At 51.8% G+C, this 18641-nt stretch overlaps 1 protein-coding gene and 1 pseudogene across 2 annotated transcripts; both read right to left on the bottom strand.

Annotated features, from left to right (window-relative positions):
• Nucleotides 1-8: 8 nt before the first annotated feature.
• LOC308225794 (protocadherin gamma-A10-like) lies at nucleotides 9-12317 on the bottom strand (the record flags this gene model as incomplete). Its single annotated transcript, XM_080626936.1, is given in 9 exon segments — nucleotides 9-291; nucleotides 1646-1710; nucleotides 8251-8358; nucleotides 8457-10892; nucleotides 10895-11122; nucleotides 11124-11154; nucleotides 11156-11343; nucleotides 12111-12132; nucleotides 12244-12317. Coding segments are annotated over 9 exon segments (3435 nt in total).
• A 36-nt stretch (nucleotides 12318-12353) lies between these two features.
• On the bottom strand, nucleotides 12354-17416 carry LOC308225793 (protocadherin gamma-B5 pseudogene; annotated as a pseudogene). Its single transcript has 2 exons — nucleotides 17383-17416; nucleotides 12354-16087 (listed from the first exon to the last, which is right to left on the bottom strand). The product of its transcript is annotated as a protocadherin gamma-B5 pseudogene (transcript).
• Between the last annotated feature and the right edge of the window lie 1225 nt (nucleotides 17417-18641).

Genomic DNA, 18641 nt, shown 5'->3' with positions numbered 1-18641 from the left:
CGGCCCCGTTAACCCCGCACCGTCGCAAACTCTTCCCTCCTTCTCTGACCGCTGTGCCGGTTTGTGCTCCGTCTCCCGCTCCGTGTCGCTGCTTCCGGCCGCTGCTGCCGCCGACCCCTCTGCCTCGATGCAGCAGGGTTCCGGATCGCAGGGAAGGCTCGAAAACCGCCTGGCCGCCGAGACAACCAGCGATCGAGCCGGGCCGCAGCGGGCGGGGCTGCCGGCAAGCGCTTCGAGCTTTCCTCTCGCTCCTCTTCGGTCAACAGCGGCGCCTGCAGCCTCCTCTCGGCACTGCAGCCATGGGACGCTGCTGAACGCTGCCCGTCCACCCCTACCTAGGTCCAGCTCTCGGGGCGGCACAGGCGACACGGAGTTTTCATCGGGTCCCGGCCAGCGATGATTTCCTTACTCTTTTGCTGTCGAGATGAGGTCTGCCGTGAAGCTCGCGGCGATCCAGACCAGGCAGAAATAATACTCTTCCTGTGGCTCTACTACTCCCACACGGAATATTTATGTGCCCATCACTCTGCAGGCACAATCTCCCCCACCAATTGCATAGCTTTTTGTAGTGGTTGTGGTTGAATGCCTCTTCCCTCAGCCTTTCGGGAGATCAAAACTGTATCAGACTGGAATGACATCAGCCACATTAATTTTCCAAATCCCGAGTAATAGCATAAGGCAGCAAACAAGATCCCTCCTCAGCCTGGAGGACAGCAGCTGTCATCCAGGCTGCCCCTTTGGACTTTGTTACTTTTCCCCCGCACTCCAGAGGCTGCTCTGGATCACCCTACATTTGTCCAATTTCTCCCATTACCACTTGGGAGTAATTCATTACAGCCTGACTCTAGAGGCTGTGCTTCCACTTAGGACTTCAGTCTCCTCTGGGAGTTAGACAATGAAATATCATTTTCCCAGCTCTGTTATGTAGAGTTGGCAGATGTCATTCTACACACTGAGGAACCGCCTTCACCTTTATTAACTCATAGCATTTCACACAACACGACCTTTGTAGAGAAAACTTTTCCATCACTAACTGCGCTGAGTAGAAAACAACAACAACAAACTAGCTGATGGTGTACTCAATCCCACTAAGAAGATACTAAATAGTCCAAGGGTCTCAATATGGACCCTTGTGGGAGAGTACATGCCACTGGTTTCCTTTTGAATATTGAGCCATTGACTATAACTCTTAGAACTTTGTCATCCAGCCAGTTCCCCAACCATTTAATTGTCCACCTGTCATATCTAGCCTTTTAAGTGGCCACCACGTTGAAAGGAAATGTGTGGAATACACCCTGAAGGCCTTCTCCCACTGGCCTCTAGTCTATTCATGGCAAACTTTGCTGGGCAGGGTTGCCATTTTACACTCTGACGGCTGCAGCAGAGATGGCTTTGTTTTCTTTTGCTACAGACAAATGTGTATTTCTTAGGCCAAACTTATTGAGAAACAAGAACTCAAACTGTGTGGTACTCCATCAGGCACACACTTGTGTTATGTATAGCAAGCAATGAAATGCTCATCAGGTTTTCTACAGGCTAACAGACAGAGCCCCCTGGTCTTTCTTCCAACCCTATACAACTTGCAAGATTGCTTCTGATCTTCCAATAATTGGCAGAAACCTATCATAAGAGGATGATGTCCTACCATTGCAGCAAGAAGGGAGGTACATTTGGCTTCTCACCAACATTCTCAGAAGAAACACAAGGACTCTGAAGCACACAAATGAGAAAAGACCAGAATAAGAGTGGTTATTCAACAGAGTTCAGGTCATCAAACTATTTTCACTTAGGAAGAATCTCTTCCCCTCATTAATCACACACCATTCCAGAGAGATGCAACTTCTACTCAGTTCATGTTTACATTTGTTCCCCTCAACAACAGCAGAACATAAAGACACCCTCATGTCTCCTGCCTTTCGCACCCACTGGAGCATAAGCAGGAAGCACTAATACACGACACATTGCTAAATGAATCTATGCTGATAATTACAGTAAACATACACACATAGGAAACCAAGAAGACAAAAGCAAAACCATAAATCAGACAAGCAAGATAAGGAAGCTTTAGGAAAAAAAAATTGTTGTCATTGAAACTCACCAGGAAATCTTACTGGTCTTCACTGTGGGCACTGAAATTCAATCCAGGGAGCACCTGAATGTCATTCCTATCTAAAGTAGCAAGTGCGGCCCTGAAGTCTTCGTCTGTACCACATAGTATCAGAGTTCAGTTTAAGAAACACTCACCAGCCCTCATCTGTTGTTTTCTACTGTGTCACATACTATTCTCCCAAAAATAGGAAGCTGCAAGTTTAAATTTAAAGGTCTTATCATAGAATCCATAGAATAGTTCAGGTTGAAAACAACTTTAAGATCATCTAGTTCCAACACCCCTGCCATGTGCAGGGACGCCTCACCCTAGACCATGTTGCCCAAGGTTCTGTCCAACCTGGCCTTGAACACTGCCAGGGATGAAGCATTCACCACCTCTTTGGGCAACCTGTGCCAGTGCCTAAACATCCTCATAGTAAAGAACTTCTTCCTTGTATCTTCTAACCTGAACTTCCCCTGTTTAAGTTTGAACCCATTACCTCTTGTAGGCCCTCTTCAAATATTGGAAGGCTGCTAAGAGTTCTCCACATAGCCTTCTCTTCTCCAGCCTGAATAGCCCCAACTTCCTTAGCCTGTCTTTGTACAGGAAGTGCTCCAGTCCCCTTATCATCCTTGTAGCCCTCCTCTGGACTTGCTCCAACAGTTCCATGTTCTTTTTATGCTGAGGACTCAAGAACTGCACACAGTGCTCCAAGTGGGGTCTTCCAAGAGCAGAGTAGAGCAGCAGGATCACCTCCTTTGACCTGCTGGTCATGCTTCTTTTGATGCAGCCCAGGATACAGTTGGCTTTCTGGGCTGCAAGCACACACTGCTGGCTCATGTTCAGTTTCTCATTGACCAATACCCCCAAGTCCTTCTCTGCAGGGCTACTCTGAATCTCTTCTCTGCCCAACCTGTAGCTGTGATTGCCCCGACCCAGGTGTAGGACCTCTCACTTTGTTGAACTTCATGAAGTTGGCACCACACTACTTAGTGTTGTCAGCAAACTTGCTGAGGGCGCCTCAAACCCACTGTCCATGTTGCTGACAAAGATGTTGAATAAGATCAGTTCCAACACTGACCCCTGGGGGACACCACTCGTTACCCATCTCCATCTGGACATTGAGCTGCTGACCACAACTCTTTGCATGCGGCCATCCAGACAATTCTTTATTCACCAAGTGGTCTGTCAATCCAATTTATGTTTCTCCAGTTTAGAGACAAGGGTGTCATGAGGGACAGTGTCGAGCGCTTTGCACAAGTCCAGGTAGATGCCATCAACTACTTTGCCCCTATCCATCAATTCTGTAACCCCATCATAGAAGGACACTAAATTGGTCACGCACGATTTGCCCTTAGGGAAGCCATGCTGGCTGTCACCAACCACCTCATTGCTTTTCATATGCCTTAGCATGCTTTCCAGGAGAATCTGCTCCAAGATTTTGCCAGGCAGAGGTGAGACTGACTGGTCAGTAGTTTCCTGGCTCTTCCATTTTCCCCTTCTTGAAAATAGGGATTATATTTCCCTTTTTGTAGTCATTTGGAACTTCACCTGACTGCCATGATTTTTAAAAAATGATGGACAGTAGCCCCATCATAGAAGGCCACCAAACTGGTCAGGCAGGATTTCCTCTTAGTGAAGCCATCCTGACTGTCACTAGTGGCTTAGCAACTTCATTCGCCAGCTCCTTCAGGACCTGTGGATGGATTTCATCAGGTCCCATAAGAACTTGTGCACTTTCAGATTCTTAAGATGATCTCGAACCTGATCCTCTCCTACAGTAGGCCTAAGGTCTTAATTCTCACAGTCCCTGCATCTGCCTTCCAAGACTTGGGCAGCATGGTCAGAGCACTTGCCGGTGAAGACTGTGGCAAAGAAGTCATCGAGAACCTCAGTCTTCTCCAAATTTAGGGTAGCTAGTTCTCTCATTTCCTTCCGGAGAGGGTCCATATTATCCCTAGACTTTCTTCCATTTGCAACTTACCCACAGAAGCCCTTCCTGTTATTCTTGACATCCCTGGCCAGACTCAATTCTATCTGAGCCTTAGCTTTTGTGACCTGATCCCTAGCTTCCCAATGTTCTTGTATTCTTCCCAGGCTGCCTGTCCTTCCTTCCATCTTCTATAAGCTTCTCCTTTCCTTCTAAGTTTTCTCAGCAGTTTCTTATCCACCTATGGAGGCCTCCTTAGCCCCATTTGCTTCTTGCAGGGAAGCAACGCTCCTGAGCTTGGAGCAGGTGATACTTGAATATCAACCAGCAGTCTTGGGCCCCCTGCCCTCTAGGGCTTTATCCCATGGAACTGTACTGAGTAGGTTCCTGAAGAGGCTGAAGTCTTCTCTCTTGAAGCCCAGGGCCATTCTCACTGCCCTGAGGATCACAAACTTCACCATCTCATGATCACTGCAGTGAAGGCTGCCCTGGAGCATCACATTCCCATCCAGCCCCTCCCTGTTGGTGAGCACAAGGTCAAGCATGGCACCTCTCCTTGCTGGCTCCTCTGTTACTTGCAGGAAGAAGTTGTCTTCCACACAACTGAGGAACCTCCTGGATTGCTTGTGCTGGGCCGTACCATCCTTCCAACAGATACTGGGGTGGTTGAAGTCCCCCATGAGGACAAAGACCTGCAAGTGTGGGCTGCTCCTACCTGTCTACAGAGAGCTTCATTCACAGAGTCTTCCTGATCAGGCAGCCTGTAGCAGGTCCCCAGGGTAATGTCCCCCATCACAGTTCTTCCTTTGAACCTAACCCCCAGACTCATCACCCATCCCTGGCCATAGTTCTATACTCTCCAGACTATCATTGACATAAATAGCTACATCCCCCGCCCCTGTCTGCCTGGCCTGTCTTTCCTAGAGAGCCTATAACTTTCCATTCCAACACCCCAGTCACAGAAGCCATCCCACCATACTTCTGTGATTCCAACAATGTCATATTCCTTTATATGTGTACACGTCTCTAATTCCTCTTGTTTCTTCCCCATCATGGAACACTTTCTCCAGTGCATTCTTCTAAGAAAACACAATAGATTCCCTTTTAGATTCTCATTCTTTTTGCTCACACTTACAACTCTGTCTTAGGAGGATGAAGTAAAAAACCATGCAGTTTCAAATGCAAAAGCACTGTCCAGAAATGGGAAAAGGGAACCATGATCTTCCAGGAAAGAAAAGCCTGAAAGAAAGTGGAACAACAGCTGTGAAGAAACACTGTATCACAACATTCAGGGAGATACCGATGGATAATGGAGATTTCAGAAGGATTACCAGCCATTCTAGCCATACATCATCTCTCTGCGTGCTCAGTTTTTGTACAAATGTTTTACTACTATTGAATTTCAGGACAGGGAAAACAGGATTACAATAAAAAAATGGCACAGGCCTTGGCACCAGGCAGGAATTCCAGCCGTTGCTCAGTCAAAACCACACTGACTCACCTATTTTCCAGGTTCAAAATGAGCATCTTGCCCTCCTTGCTCTGCATTCACAGCCCATAGTCACACCATGGACAATATTCAGTGTTTTGACCATATACTGGCCACAAGTGAGAGGTCATGTCATTGTGTGACATCATAGAGAAAAAAGGTATATCAAAGCCTTGGTCTTGTAGATGAAATCACTGAAGGTATCAATGGAAACCATTACCCAGTCCAACATCTTTTAATATTGTAAGGGTTAGCAGCCACGAGATCCAGCTTTAGACCTGGTCAACGAACAAGGGAACAACAGGAAACGTGCAGAGGTGAGGGCATTATAGCTTAACATTTCAGAGTATCTAAACTGTACCAGGTACACAAAAGGAGAATCTAGTTGATAAAATGTCCACAGGAGCTCACACCACAGAACATATGCACATTTCCTCATTTTGGACAATAAAAAAGAGGTAAATGCATGGACAGCTGTGAACCTTATACGAAAAAAGGGACAAACTGAACTTTTACACAATCTGCTCATCTTTTAGACATTTCAAATTATACCACAGCAAACTTCTAAAACTTCTAAGTCTCTAGATAGACAGAATTTCTCACCATGCCCAAATGTCACATGATAGGAAAGCTACATTTGCAGAAGGCACCACTGAAAGAGAACTTCAACACGTAACTGAGAAAAAAGATCACAATATTGATGTACGGAGAGGGATTTCTCTCCTCATCACACTAGTTGGAAGCAATGTAAAATTTTCTCAAGTGCATAAGTGATACAGCTCCAGTAAAGACCCAGTCAAAGTATTAGTTCAAAGACACGATCCTACTTCAGCACATGGACAACTTAGAAGATACATGACTCTCAAAGCTTAATGTAAAGCATATACCTATGTCCAGTAAGTGATCATGCAACAGGAAAGCAAACTGATGAACCCACAGCTTGGTCAGTCAGATTCTGAGATGTGTGATATCCAAAGATAAGACACCTTCAGACTCACTTTCTGTAGACCAGCAATAAACCCTGGAAATTGACACAACACATGCCATGTCTCCACCAGTACCTTCACACACAGAGCACCCCTAAGACGCCTCAGACTCTTCACAGCTTGCATCATTGTCACTGATCTTCATCACTTACAGACTCCATCGAAAAAGAAGTTACACAGAGAATGTCTTCTTACAACGGATATTTGACTCCAACCTGTGCATCAGCATTCCACATGCAGAGCTATTATACAAATGCTCTCTTATCAGGATTCCCACTGCCTTTCAGGACAGGGAACCAGTATCACAGCTTGAGTGGCACAGGCCTTGGCACCAGGCAAAAGGCATGTTGACCCACCTGTAGTTCTGGTACCAGGCCATTCTCTCATCTTCCTTGTTCTGCCTTAAGAGCCTTTAGTAGCACCACAGACTATATCCTATTTTTGACCATATGTAGGCTAGAAGCTGACAACGAAGAGTTTCATTCCTTGACATTTTAGGGAAACAGAATGACATCAAAATCTTTGTCTTGGCAGCTGAACACTTTCATAGAATAGACTGACACTGCTCCCCTAGACTGACATCTTGAAGAGATCTCTACTAACAGCCAAACTGAAACCCAGGTGTAGAACAGGAGACAAAACAAGGTAAGAATAAGAAAATGGGGACATGAAGGCACCACAGCTCAGTAGCTCCAATTATGTCATCTGTAGTAGGTACATAAGAAGAGTATCTAGCTGTTTGGTTCAAGACTATCTAGCTGGTTGGTTTAAGACTTAGTCATGAGTATCAGCTCAATGACACCATCACACTTGGACAACTGTGCAGATACATGACTCTACAACACTTTATGTGACGTTTACATCTACACCCAATAACTACCATTCACAGGAAAAGCTGTATCGGACATAGTGCATACAATGAGCAACTTCCTGGCACATGTTTCAAAGAACAAACCCCGGACCCAAAAATTAATGTCATAAATACCACACCCCATCCTCTACATTCCCACTTATTTTAATACCCACAAAACATCAGCAGTTTCTTCATGTGAGCAGGAGCCATCTGAAATTTGGTCAAGGCTGGTGAAAGCTTCATACAACCAACAACGAGATATAGATGGTAAAATGATGCTTCACACAGCAGTTCTGAAACACGATAGCCCAGAGTGATGTTCACACATCCATGCCTAATGCTTGCAGACAAGTCTGCAAAACGATTGTCATCCCCTCTCAGTATGCAGGAAAAGGGGAGTTGTTGGAAGTGGTAGAACTGTTGCATCCTCTAAGTGTACTTGTCATAAGCACATAATGTAACTGTTAATTAAGAATACCACAACAACATACAGCACATGGTAGGAAACTCCAAACACCCCCTATAGAGCAAGAATAACATGTCTTTTAGCAAACATTCTTTAGGAAGAAAAAAAGTCACGCATAACGATCCTGCAGATGGGCATTGAATAGGGAAAGGAGCAAATCATGTCTCTTGCGTCCTTCAACAACCCCTCGTGCGCAGATGCTCTGAATATCATCTCCAACACCCACATGGTGTTCTTTACATAACTATCCTAAGATGAAGACAAATTTTCTGCTTATGACACTTCAGAGAAAAATGTCAAGGTGTAGAAGAAAACCAGGCACAGACCACCAGGAGAGACTAAATCGCTGAAAAGCGTGAAACACAGCTAGGACGTGATGAAACACAAAACCCCTCTCCAAGGAAAGCCATGACGGCAGAAGCCTCGCTTCTCCCCACCCACTGGGAACCTGAGCATCCACCCCGGATTCGCCTTCCGGGAGCAAAAGCACCAGCACCCAAAGCGGGGCTCAGACAAGCTTTGTCTTCCTCGTCCACACAAATTACCTGCATGGCAAACGGAATATAAAACCAGTCGCGAAAATGACAAAGCAGCAGCAGAGGGAAGGAAGAGGCGCAGAAAAAAGCTCCTGGAAGGAACTCACCGTGGGAGCTGTGGTGTCCCCGCGGTGAGAGGCGGCAGGGTCCTCCCCGAGCAGCGGCGAGGGCTCGTCAGGAGGAGGCCGGGCCGGCAGGGTGTCGCAGCAGCTGCCGGACGACAAGCGGAGATGGCTCTTGCGCGAGTCGGCGGTGAGAGACACCTCGTGCGAGTAGGAGTGCAGGAAGGCGCGCACGCCGTCAATGCCCACGAACTGAGAGGCCGGGACGCCGCGCAAGGCGGCGCTGCCCGACCCCGCTAGCAGCTGCGAACGGCGCCAGCGCCGCAGGCGAAGCGCCAGCAATAGCAGCAGGAAGGCGAGGAAGAGGCAGGACACGGCCGCCACGGCCAGCACCAGCCAGCGCGTGAGGCTGGCGGCCGGCTCGCCCGGCGCCGCCGCCGCGCTGCCCAGCTCCGAGAGCAGCTCGGCCACGCTCTCGGCCAGCACCACCGTCAGCGTGGCCGTGGCCGACAGCGCCGGCCGCCCGTGGTCCTTCACCACCACCACCAGGCTCTGCCGCGCCGCGTCGCGGGCCAGCGGGAAGCGCGCCGTGCGCACCTCGCCGCTGTGCAGCCCCACGCGGAACAGCCCCGGCTCCGTCGCCTTGGCCAGCTCGTACGACAGCCACGCGTTCTGCCCTGCGTCCGCGTCCACCGCCACCACCTTGGCCACCAGCGCCCCGGGATCCGCCGACCGCGGCGCCAGCTCCACGCCTGCCCAGCCCGACACCGCCGCAGAAGGCGCCGCCGCCGGCGGGTAAAGCACCTGCGGCGCGTTGTCGTTCTCGTCCACGATCTCCAGCAGCACCGACACGTTGCTGCTCAGCGCCGGCGCGCCGCCGTCCTCCGCCCACACCCACAGCCGCACCTCGCGCACCTTCTCGTAGTCGAACGAGCGCAGCGCGTACAGCGCGCCCGTCTCCGCCTGCACCGACACGTAGGACGAGAGAGGCGAGCCCCGCACCCGCCCCTCCGACAGCCGGTACCGCACGCGCGCGTTCTGGCCCCAGTCTGTGTCCGACGCTCGCACCGTCAGCACCAGCGCGCCTGCCGCGTTGTTCTCGACCAGCCGGGCGCTGTAGTGCGCCTCCGCGAACACCGGCGCGTTGTCGTTCACGTCCAGCACTCGCAGTGCCAGCACAGCGCTGCTCTCCTTCGGCGGGGTCCCACCGTCCACCGCCCGCACGGTCAGGTTGTACTCTGACACCTTCTCGCGGTCCAGCTCCCCCGCAGCCACCACGCGATAGTATTCCTCAAAGGTCTTCTCTAGGCGGAACGGCAGACTCTCACCGATGCTGCACCGCACCTGGCCGTTCGCCCCTGAGTCCCTGTCCTGCACGTGCAGCAGGGCCACCACTGTCCCTGCCTGCGCGTCCTCAGAGATTTCACTCAGAGCCGACCGCACCGAAATCTCGGGGGCGTTGTCGTTGACGTCTGTCACCGTGATCACGACTTTCGTGGTGTCGAAAAGGCCCCCGCCATCATGAGCCTGCACTTCCAGTCCGTATGAGGACGTTTCCTCAAAGTCCAGGGTTCGCATCAGCGTGAGCGTTCCCGTCACAGCGTCCAGCTGCAAAATCTTCGAGGCTTTGTCTTTGATTTTCTTCAGCGAGTATTTCACGTGTCCGTTCAGACCCTCGTCAGCATCGGAGGCCGTGACAGCGACAAGAACGGAACCCGCGGGCACGTCCTCAGGCACGCGCACCGTGTACTCTGACTGGCTGAACACGGGCGCGTTGTCGTTGGCGTCCAGCACCACCACGCGGATCCGCGCCGTGCCCGTTCGCGCAGGCTCTCCGCCATCACTCGCCCTCAGCACCAGCTCGTGAAAAGCCGCCTCCTCCCGGTCTAGCGCCTTCGCCAGCACCAGCTCGGGACGCTGATCGCCGCCGGGACCCGCCTGCACGACCAGCGAGAAGTGTTCGTCGCCGCTCAGCTCGTAGCGCTGCAGGGAATTAGTCCCCGAGTCAGGGTCGTGAGCCTCCGTCAGGGGAAACCGGGACCCCGTGGCTGTTGTCTCGCTCATTCTCAGCTCATTTTCTTCTTGTCGGAAGCTGGGCGCATTGTCGTTAATGTCCGTGATCTCTATTTCGATTTTGTAAACCTTCATTTCTCCCTCCACGATCACCTCACACCGCAGCACACACTGCTGCACGCTTTCACACAGCTGCTCCCTGTCTATCATCTCTGCCGTCACCAAATGTCCCGTTTTCCCGTGCAAGGCGAAATACTGTGTCCTACCTTCAGAAACGACTTGGACACCGCTATCGCGGAGAATCGGTAGCTCCAGCCTCAGGTCCTTTTCTACGTCGCCTACGAAGGAGCCCTTGGGCAGCTCCTCCTGAACCGAGTAGCGCAGCTGCCCCCATGCCGCGTCCCACGCCGCCACCAGGATGGTCCACAGCAGCACTCCCTCCCGCCGGCTCCAGCGCCTTCCTGCAGCTTCCATCTCCCCGCCGCTGCCCCGTGGGCGTCCTCACCGCCGCAAACACTTCCGCTCTGCCGACCGCTGCTTCGCCTCCTTCTACTTTTTCGGCTTCTGGTCCGTCTCTCTGTCCTGGTCGCCGTTTGCGGCCGCTGCCTCAGGACCGTCCGCCTTGCTGAAGCACGGCTCCGCACTGCCGCGAGCCTCGCAGACCGCCCAGCCGCTGAGAAAACCTGCGAGCTAGCCGGACCGCAGCGGGCGGGGCTGCCGGCAGCGCTCCCTTTCCTTTCGCTCTTCTTCGGTCAACAGCGGCGCCCGCAGCCTTGTCCCGGCACTGCAGGCACCGAGCGCTGCCAGCTCTGCCTTGCCCAGGTCCAGCTCGCGGGCACGGGTCGGACGACACGGAGCTGCCACCGGGTCCCAGTTGATCTCCTGGGTCCTCTGCCCTCGAAACGAGCTGTTCCGTGACCTGTTATTTCATCGCCTTGAAAAATGAAGTGGTGATGGCGGTATATATAAAGTAAAATACTTTTTAAGGTGTAGAATATTCTTAGTATGGTCCTATTGATCCAAAAACATAGTCTCCAACACATAGGGGTTTTTTTTCGCCTTCGTGCTTGAATGACTTGTACAAGGAGAGCAAAAGAAAACTGGCTCGGAGTTCCCAGATGCAAATACTTCAGCTCATACGGAACAAGTTTTAGATTCTCTACACCACCGCCTTGCCGGAGAAGATACATTTACTCGTTCGACTAGAGTAAGAACAAGAACAGGTACATCCGCCTTTACTCTTGCGACAGGTTTTATACGACTACTGCACATTTTCCTTATAAGTCTATTTTTCCTAATATTCAACTGGAAAGCGAACTAGGAGGATTTTAACTGGTAACTTCCCCCTTTAATAGCGCACATAAACACCTATTAAAAAAAACCAATACAGGACAGCAATCTCTGGATTAGCGCAAACTGTATCCTGTAAATTTGTAAATGGCTTTTATTCGAGTGCCTAATTTCTGCCATTTTGCGTACCTCCTCGGTTGCGTAGGGGCTTTACTGGTAACCAGGAAAACGCAACAAATACTGCAAAAAGTGACTGACAGACCGAACTCAGTTTAGTGCAAGCGCCTCTCTTCGTGAAATGAGGAGAGGAAAAAAGAATAGGCTCCGATATACAAAAGGAGTTTTGGTTTGGGGTTTTGTTGTTTTTTTCTTCTTAAGATCCCATTGTACATCTACCGGGGAAAGCGATAAGAGATTTCTACACAAAGAAATCAGAAAAATCAAGCCCAGATAGAAGCTATCCTTGTAATCAATGCTGCCATTTCTCCAAAAGGTGGCAGGACAAGCAGCAGAAGACGGGAACATTCACTGGGAAGGAACATTGAGAGAATCGTAAGTGCGCTTCCTTTGGGAAACAGCATTAACCACGTCCAAGTCCATCATTTCTGTAAAAAGTGAATAGGAAGGAATAATCTCCAATACCAAGCATCAACCACATTTTCTCGACCCCGTTGCGTAGTTAGCAGATCTCATTCTGCACCGTAAGGATCCGTCTGCACCATTACTGACTCATAACATTTCAGACAACACCAGCTTCTTACTTTTCAGAGTAAGTTCTTGTGTTTTCACCTTTTTAGAGTATAAGAATCCTTAACCCAGCACTCCGCAGGCACCATTTCCCTCATCAATTGCACAGATTTTTGTAATCCTTTTGCTTGAATTACTTTCTCCCCATCTTTTCAGCATATCAGAACCTTACTAGACCGGAACGCCACCAGCCATATTAATTTCCAAATCCCGAGCAATACCACAAGACACCTATGAAGATGACTACTCAAAAAGAGATCTCCTCTGTCCGGCCCTTCCTCTCGACATTCATGCTTTCCCCCTGCACTTTGAAGGCTGCTCTGATCACTCTGCATAGCTCCAGCTTCTCTCACCACCACTTGGGATTTTTCGAATACAGCCTTCAGGTTAAAAAAGAGTAGAGCTTATTGGGGAAAAAAAAAGTTAAAAAAAAAAAAAAAAGAAAAGAAAGAAAGAAATAGGCTACCAGAGACAGAATATGATTTAACCCCCATAAAAAAAAATGACAGATCAGGAACGGTAGAAAAAGCTGGGGGTGGAGGGGATGGGAGGATGAGGAGATTTGGGGAGACACAGTTTCACAAAAAACTCCAACAAATAACGCCTGGACAAAATTAACCCTTCAATACCCTATTAACAGCAAGAAACTCTCCACGGAGTTTACAGCTGTGGCGGCCTGTGACGCGCTGAAAATGCCTGCTACCAAAACAGGCTAGAGACAGGATTATTTCATTCGTCCCTGGAAAAAAAGAGCAGCAGCCTCCCCCGGCAGAGCAACGAAAAGCAACAGCCCACCTCCTAGCAACGGTTCGGGAATGTTCCGAGATAAGAATCATAAAAAACGCGCCTACAAACCTGCGGTGCGCCGGGCTTCGCGGGCGGCTCTCCAGCTCCAGCGCTAGTGGTCAGGCTCTGCTCCCCGCAGGTCTTACTGCGGAGAAGCTCCTCCGCTGGCACGCTGGGCGGCGGCAGCGGTGGCCAAGCGGTCTCGACGATTGCTCGCCCGGGCGCCACGCACAGGTTGTAGGAGTAGGGCAAGGTGCCCTCGCAGAAGTCGGCCGGGAAGGCGGCGCCGGTCCCTGCCCCAGGGAAGCTCTGCGCACTCAGGCAGCGCAGCACGGCGGGCGGCGCGGCACGGCGGCCCCTTGCCAGCACGGCCAGCGCCACGCTCAGCAGGAAGAGCGCGGACAGGAGAGCCAGCGCCAGCACGAGGGAGAACTGCAGATCCGCCGCCGAGTCGGCGCCCGCCGCACCCTCGCTCAACTCCGGCAGCGCCTCCTGCAAGCTCTCGGCCAGCACCACGTGCAGCGTGGCCGTGGCCGACAGCGCCGGCCGCCCGTGGTCCTTCACCACGGCCACAAGCCTCTGCTTCGCTGCGTCTCTTTCCGTCACGGCCCGCGCCGTGCGCACCTCGCCGCTGTGCAGCCCCACGCGGAACAGCGCCGGCTCCGGTGCCTGCACCAGCTCGTACGACAGCCAGGCGTTGCGCCCCGCATCCGCGTCCACCGCTACCACCTTAGCCACCAGGTACCCGGCCTCGGCCGACCGCGGAACCATCTCGAATGGGGCTGCGACCGGGACTGCTCCCTGGCTTGTCCCCGAGCCCGCCACCGCCGGCCACAGCACCCGCGGCGCGTTGTCATTGCTGTCTAACACGAAGACGCGCACCGTCGCCGTCGAGCTCCATGCTGGTTCCCCGCCGTCCTGCGCCCGCACCACCACCGCGAACTCACGGCATTCCTCGTAGTCGAAGGAGCGCTGCGCGTACACAGCGCCGCTCTGCGCCTCCACCGACACGTACGGCGCCGCGCCCGCGCTGCCTCCCTCCAACGAGTACTTCACGCGCCCGTTACTGCCCGCGTCCGCGTCCCGTGCCCTCACTCGCAGAACTAGCGCCCCCGCCGCGTTGTTCTCCTCCACGTAGGCGCTGTAGGCGGCCTCCTCGAACACCGGCGCGTTGTCGTTCACGTCCGACACCTCCAGGACCAGCGCCGTGCTGCTCGAGAGCGCCGGGCTGCCCCGGTCCCTCACCACCACCGTCACCCGGTGTTCGGACGCCTGCTCCCGGTCCAGCGCGCTCGCCGTCACCACCTTGTACGAGCCGCCCGACGACGCCACAAGCGACAGCGGCGCCTCGTCCGACAGCTCGCACCATACCTGACCGTTCTCCCCGGAGTCCGGGTCCTTCACGTTTAGCAGTGTCACAACCGTTCCGGCCGGAGCGTCCTCGGGTACCGGGCTCGACATGGACAGCACCGTGATTTCAGGCGCGTTGTCGTTCACGTCCAGCACCTGCACCTCCACTTTGCAGTGCGCCAACAAACCTCCCCCGTCCCTCGCTTCCACCAGAAGCGTGTAGCCACTCATGTCCTCGAAGTCCAGCGCTTCTTGAAGCGTGATTTTCCCACTCTCCGCATCCACCATAAACTTCCGAAGTACTTTAGCCGGTGTTTCCCCGAAGCCATAGGCGATGCGGGCGTTGCTGCCGGCGTCAGCGTCGGAGGCGGATACGTTCAGCACAGTCGAACCCGGCAGCACATTCTCCCGCAAGCTCACTCTATAATGGTCCTGCAGGAACACGGGGGCGTTGTCGTTGGCGTCTGTGACGTTGATGCAGAGCTGGGCGGTGCCGCTCCGGGGCGGGTCTCCGCCGTCCACCGCCGTCAGCACCAGTTGCAGGCTCTGCTCTGTTTCCCGGTCCAGAGCCCGGCGCAACACCAGCTCTGCGAACTTGCTGCCGTCCGGGCTCTCCTTCACCTCCACTGCGAAGTACCCGTTGTCCTGCAGCTCGTAGCTCTGCAGCGAGTTTCTGCCTACGTCTGCGTCATCTGCCATGCCCAAGGGAAAACGGGCGCCAGTAGAAGTAAGCTCATTAATCTCCATCTGGAAACTATCTCTGAGGAAGCGGGGCGCGTTGTCGTTCACGTCCTGGATGGCCACGTCAACATGGAAAACATTCAGCGGGTTCTGCACCACCGCCTCGAAGCTGACGGAGCAGGACGCCGACTTGCCGCACATCTCCTCCCGGTCCAGCCTCTCGCTCACGTACAGGTTCCCGTTCTCCCTGCTCACGGTAAAGTATTGCTTCTCGGCGCTCAGCCGCAGCTTGCGTGCCGGCAGCTCTGCCGGGCTCAGCCCTAGGTCCCGCGCCAGCGGCCCCACCAGCGAGCCTCTGCCCAGCTCCTCGGGGATGGCGTAGCGGAGCCGCTCTGGTGCCGCCCGGCAGCACCAGCACAGCAGCAAAGCGGGCAGCAACACTCGGCCGGCTGCTGGCCGCCGGCTCTGCCTCTGCCTGCCCGCCATTCTCGGCAGCTCTCGCCGCGCTCCTCCCTCCTGCCGCTGCCTTCTTTCTCTTCCAGACCCTCTCTGCAGCGAGCGCAGGTTCTGCCGGAGGGCACCGAGGTCGATGCCGGCTCGGACGCCGCTGCTCCCAGCGCCACCCCTCTCCCTTGTTGCCCTTGAGGCTGCCGCTCTGGCCGGCTCCGGGAGAGCAGTGTGCAGGGGCAGCACACTGCGGCGGCTGCTGCTCCGGTTGCGGCTCCAGCGCCGCTCTGCGTCGGCCAACAGCGGCACCCGGAGGTGCCGCGACGCCACCGCAGCCAGGTGATAGCCGCGTTTTAGAGGGCCTGAAAGTCGGAGGCTGCGCTCGTCTCCATGGTTTCGCTTGTATCAGCGTGGGATGCCCCGCGGCACGCGATTCATGCTTAGCAGGAGCCTCTATAGCCCCCCATATAGCAGCAAGAGCAGGCTTCTATCGAAGAGGGTTTCTGTATCTACAGAAGAGTTTTAAAGTAGTATTACACTTGGTCAGGGTCTTATACGTCTTGTGGCCTGCTTTGGCATGAAAACTACGAAGGAAACCTGTGTGCCAAAGCAATAAAGAAGTTCCCTCATGTACAGTCAGAGAATGAAAGACCAAATGTGAAAAGAAAATTGCTCAGACACTTTAGAGGTTATGTTTATCATTTTAACCTGAGATATAGTTTGTCCAGCACCCATGAGAAAGGGAATCAGGTGGCTAAACATTGTGTAGAGTCAGAAGCAGAATGAAGGTTTTCATGTTCGTCATCTGTAAGGTATGCCAGCAGTTTTGGTAAAGCCCTGTGCAGAGTTGCAATGACAAGGGAGAGGCAGAAGGAAATACTTAAAGCTCAAACTGCTGTTCTTTCCGATCTTCTAAACTCGCCTTATCATTTCATGCCAAAGGTGCAATTGTTGAGGGTCTGCACCTGGTTTCAAGTCTCACTTGTATCAGAGTCGGGAAGTACAGAGGCACTTCCTTTATGCAATTCCCAAAGCTTTTAACACTGAGAGACACCACTGGGGGCTTTTAGGTCGTCTCCTTGGGGCACAGTGAAAAGTCAGAAGGAATATTTGTGGCAGAGCAATAAAGTTGGCCGCCCTTAATAGAGTGTAAAGGGAACTATGAAAGCAAGAAATTATATTTATGGAAGACTGACAGAGCTTTTTATCACTCTGTCAGGTATTTTGAATTCTGCTTTCCTTACCATGGCAAAGAAAGAAATACTGATGTTGGAGTAATCAAAGAGTAATCAGAAACAGAATGAAGCAAAAGTCTTTGGAATCCATTCATGCCAGGCTGCAGAAGATTTCCTTCTTCTCTGGTGTCAGATGTAACAGTTATTTTTATCCTTCTTAGTAGCTGGTGTAGCACTGTGTTTCAGCTTTAGTCTTGAGAACATTTCTTTGTCTTTCTTTTTCTTGCAGCATTTCTTGCTTTTCCTCATGCAAGACAGTGATGTTTATCTCATTATTAATGTTTCTTGTAGGCAGAACAGCAATCACCTTGAGAAATGTATCACTCTAAAGGCAATGTGTGTAGCTTTGTCCTAAGAGAGAAGAAGAACATTTACTATTTTCTTTCTGATTCACAGAAGTTCCTTTTTTTGCATTTCCATACTTGAGGAGCTGTCAATGGGAAAGTGCAAAGCCATGTCGAGCCTTTCACAGAACCCAAGAAGGGTTTGGGTTGAAAGCACTATAAAGCTCATTGACTGCCACCCTCTGCCATGGGCAGGGACATCCTTAGCTTGATTACAGTGCTCAAAGCCCTGTCCAACCTGTCCTTGAGCACTTCCAGTGATGGGACATCAACAAGTTCCCTGGGCAACCCATTCCAGTGTCACGTTACCCTCATTGTAAAAAATTCTTCCTTATGTCCAATCCAAATCTACCCTTTTCAGGTTGAAACTCTTACGTCTTGTCCTGTCACAACAGGCCCTTGGTAAAGTCTCTCTCTGTCTCTCTTTTAAGCCTGTTTATATATAAAAAATCCACAATAACATGTTCCCAGAGTCTTCTTTTCTCCAGGCTGAAGAACCTCACCTCCTCGAGCCCTTCTTAGTAGAGTTGTTCTGGCCCTTTGACCATTTTCATGGTGCTTCTCAGTCCTAATTAAGAGGTCCATGTCTTTCCTGTAGTGTGGACCAGAGAGCTGGAGGCAGTGTCCAGAAGGTGTCTCATGAAACAGAGTAGAGGGGGAGAATCCTCTCCATCCAGCTGCTGGCCACACTGCTGGTGAAGCAGCCCAGGATAAAATTGCCTTTTTAGGTAGTTAGCAAGTGCACATTGGCAGCTCATGTCCCATTTGTCACCCACCACTACCTCCTAGTTCATCTCCACAAGGCTGCTTTCAGTCTCTGAGTCTGTACTGAAGCCTGGGATTGCCCTGATGCATGTGCAGATCCTTGCACTTGGCCTGTGGAACTTCATGACTTTCCCACAGGCACACTTCCCAAGTGTCTCATGACCCCTCTGGATGGCTGGATCCCTTCCCTTTCATGAATCAATGGCATCACTCAGCTTAGTGTCATCGGTAAACCTGCTGATGGTGAACTCAGTCCACTGTTTGTGAAAATACTAAACAATACTGGTCATAGTACAGACGCCCTTGAGGAACACCACACATCACTGGTTTCCACTTGGACATTGAGCCATTGACCAATCCAGCCAGTTCCTTATCTATCCATCTAACAGTTCCATCTGTCAAACCATTATCTCTCCAACTCAGTGGCCACCATATTACGCAGGACCATGTTGGGGACACCCTGCATGCCAAATTTATTCAGAAACAGAAACATTACTTGTGTGCTACTGAATCAGGCACACGCTTGTGTTAACTGTGGCAAGCAAGGAAACGACTATCTACAGCCTCACAGA

The sequence above is a fragment of the Psittacula echo genome, assembly GCF_963264785.1.
Source record: "Psittacula echo genome assembly, chromosome: 11".
Classification (NCBI taxonomy): domain Eukaryota; kingdom Metazoa; phylum Chordata; class Aves; order Psittaciformes; family Psittacidae; genus Psittacula; species Psittacula echo.
The sequence above is the reverse complement of the archived record's forward strand: the minus strand, read 5'-3'. Positions and strand labels throughout refer to the sequence as shown.